The sequence below is a fragment of the Gekko japonicus genome, unplaced genomic scaffold, assembly GCF_001447785.1.
Source record: "Gekko japonicus isolate JY-2015 unplaced genomic scaffold, Gekko_japonicus_V1.1 scaffold250, whole genome shotgun sequence".
NCBI classification, from domain to species: domain Eukaryota; kingdom Metazoa; phylum Chordata; class Lepidosauria; order Squamata; family Gekkonidae; genus Gekko; species Gekko japonicus.
The window spans coordinates 175646-178816 of NW_015167538.1; the positions used below are offsets into that span (position 1 = coordinate 175646).

Below are 3171 nucleotides of genomic sequence, written 5' to 3' on the forward strand. Positions count from 1 at the left end.
ATTGAGAAGTTGGCAGTCCTAACCAGACCTCTCCAAAAACCCACACCTGGGTTGGAAATGTATAAAGGAAGTGTTCCATAAGAGGCCAGACCCTAACAGTCTGAATTTGCCTTTCGTTTCCTTAGTAAGACATTTATTTATATTTTATATTTAAATTTATTTTATATATTCCCAGGACCTGGGAGCTCCCTCCTTCTCCCCTTCCACCAATTAGAAAGAAGACTGGCTCACCCACCTATATTCCACTCCTATCTCCAAGCCTGGGAAAAAAGAATCTTTAGTTTACCATTTAAACCCAAGCCCTATAACTGGACCCAGAATCTGTCCCCATAGTGTGATGTGTTTATGTAGCAGCTTAATCCCCCTTCCATTGTAGCAACACACATATTTTGCTTCCCTCCCCAGATTTACCTTTTTGGATTATTGGCAGTGCAAACATTGGGGGCTCCCAAATGATTACCGTAAATCTATGCTCAGAACTGCCTTAGATAGGCTGCTTTGAGCCTACAATTACCCCTCTTCGACATGAGGATTATTCCCCACACGAAAAGCAGGAAGCTCCCACAGTAAAAGGAAGCACCCAAAAGGCATCAAGCACCATCTGCGCATGACTTGTCTGGCTCCTGTTATATTCTCCTTCACTCCAGACAAAATATATAATGCATTTTTCACGCCCACATCTATCTGTTAAGCAGAACTGTCGAGTCGCGACAGGCGCCCAGATCCAGCTGAGTCTACTGAATTCCATGTTCTAAAAGGCAACCAAGCACCCATCAGCACCTTGGTAGATTCCTCCTTTTGGATCTTGTCAAAGACATTTGGAGGGCAAAGCTTGATTCCCTGTCTGGATTCCACCGGTTGGGTTTCTTCAAAGGCATTTGGAGGGCAAAGCGTGGTCCCCTGTCTGGATTTCACTGGCTGGGTTTCTTCCACAGAGAGGATGGCCCTTGGACCAAGAGCTTGGAGGGGTTGTGATGGACTTCCTGGAACCAAGAAAGATTGAAGATCTCAAGTAATTTATATACAGCCTTTAACACAAGTGATTTACCAAGGTGCTGAGCTGGTTTCGGCTGGGAGGGTGGGGTAGAAATATGAGGAATGAATGAATGGATGGATGGATGGATGGATGGATAAAACAGAAAACAATGAAAATGTCTTTAAAATAAAAGATTGTAACAGCACTTTTCATTGCGTAACAGACAGTCAGCATGGTGATTAGAGGGTTGGAAAAGGATCTGGGGAACTGCTCTTGGCTACAGTCCAGTTGTGGGAAGTGTTGGAAAAGGCAATGTCTGGTGTACAAAGAAGAAGAGAAGAAGATCCTGCAGGCGGCAGCAAGAAGACAATTATGGAGGATAGTGAGGTCAGCACCTGCTCTCCTGTTAAGTTGTCAGCTATGCTGCCATGGGGGTTGGGATGTTCTTTCAGTGTCTGTGCAAATTGCTTTCGCATTCCTCTCTCTGCTTTGCGCTGAAATGCTAATCTCTAAAGAAGTACAGGTGGTGGTGTGTGTTGTCTGCCTTCCAGGCAAGTCGTGGGAGCGGAAAAATTCCCAGCTTCGCATAGTAACGTTTGCTAGCTTTAGCCCGCGTGCGGGAGGGTGCCTAATTGGCCAGCGCAGTGTGTGTGGGGGTGCATACGAATGCCCTATATCTCATTAGGTTCAAGAGGCAACTGCTATTCTTAACAGTGTTAATGCATCTATGTCTCTTCAATAAAAGTATAACCTCTCTACAGAAGCGTGTACTCCGTTGTTGGCTGTGGGTTCTGACATAAGTGTCATTCCTCATCTGTCTCCAGATTGCTACTCTTAGGGCAATTCCCCCTTCTTCTCGGAAGTGCCACGCTCAGTCTCTCTCTCCCTCCCTCTCAGCTAGAGATGTAGTTAGGAACCAATCTCTACCTCTCCTCTTTTCAATCAAGTATGTTAATTCCTAAATAAACCTTTATCTACTCTTTAATCAGGTTGTGCACCATTGCTGTGTTAATTACTCTGCCAATAGGAAGCACCTCTGGAATTAGGTGGGGGCAGTCAACTGGGGGCAGCCAAATGTGCTGAGCCTGCGCGTACCCTGGGCAGGGGTTAAACTGCAAAAGTGCACATACCTTCCAAAAAGACCGTCAGTCCCAGCTGTTCAGCCAAGAAAACGTCTCGGGCATGGATGCTCTTGATAGCGATGAGGCTGGCTCTGGGGCCCTTCTTCCTGACGCCATCGATCAGAGTTCTGGCTTGTTCCTGCGTGACAGATTTCTCCTTCACCTTTTCCACCTCCTCATCATTCAAGACCCCTTTTTCTAGCAGATCATCCAGGACTTTGCTGATGACAGCTTTGTTCACCTTCTCCACAAACTGTGTTCGCGCTTCTCCCAACTTCTTGTCTGTAAAGGAACATACACGCACGCGCTCAATCCTTGCGTTAGCTGGAGAAGCTGAGGGGCGCTCCTTGGGTATGCAATGCGGTCAGTAGGCTAGAATGCTGGAAAGGAACCTGAGATCAGAGCTCGAGTCCTGCAAATAGACTAAACAAGGGGCGGGACCCGCGATGCTCGCAGGAAGGGGGGGGAGGGAGCTCCACACCTACCTGGAAGAGGAGGAAGCAGGAGGAGGAAGCAGGAGGAGGTAAGTTGCGGCAGCAGCGAGGCCAGCTGCAGAGTGTTCCCTGCGCATGCACAGGGGACGCTCTGTCACTTTTGGGGGGATTTAAATATCCCCCCGATATTTTTTCAGGTTTTCATATTTTTGTGCACACCTGGGGACTGCCCCAAGTGTGCACAAAAATCTCCCTCCCCCCCAGGTGCCCCCGATGCACGGATTTAGGTATCCGCACGCAGGGGGTACGTTTCGCTATTAGATATATAGATGAGCATGGATGAGTAACTTCCCTTTTGGGAGGCAGATTTCACCAAGTGGAGAGAGATGGGCACAAGCCAGCTGAGAAGCACTGCCGTTTAAATAAAGTGGAGTTTGCAAGAGCCCAGTAGCCAAGAGCCCTAGGCTCAGAAGGACAGAAGAAGTGGGAGACCAAAAACAGATATTCCCTTCACCAATGCTGCATGTTCTGTGCTGGATGGAATAAAAGTCTTTCAACAGTGTTTGCATGCTGTGGACAGAGCCATGGGCTTCAGAGGGCTAAGCAGCAGCAGAAATTCTTGGGAAGCAAACCTCAGCAG

The 3171-nt window shown here is 47.8% G+C and overlaps 1 protein-coding gene across 1 annotated transcript in view; it reads right to left on the bottom strand.

Annotated features, from left to right (window-relative positions):
• Positions 1 to 3171, bottom strand: part of LOC107112418 (caspase-1-like) — a 16995-nt gene that overhangs the window by 9573 nt on the left and 4251 nt on the right. Inside the window, exons 2-3 of the mRNA XM_015413547.1 lie at positions 2107 to 2379; positions 781 to 983 (exon numbers count right to left, since the gene is read on the bottom strand). Coding sequence (XP_015269033.1) covers positions 781 to 983; positions 2107 to 2379 — 476 coding nt within the window. The remainder of the gene's footprint in view (positions 1 to 780; positions 984 to 2106; positions 2380 to 3171) is intronic.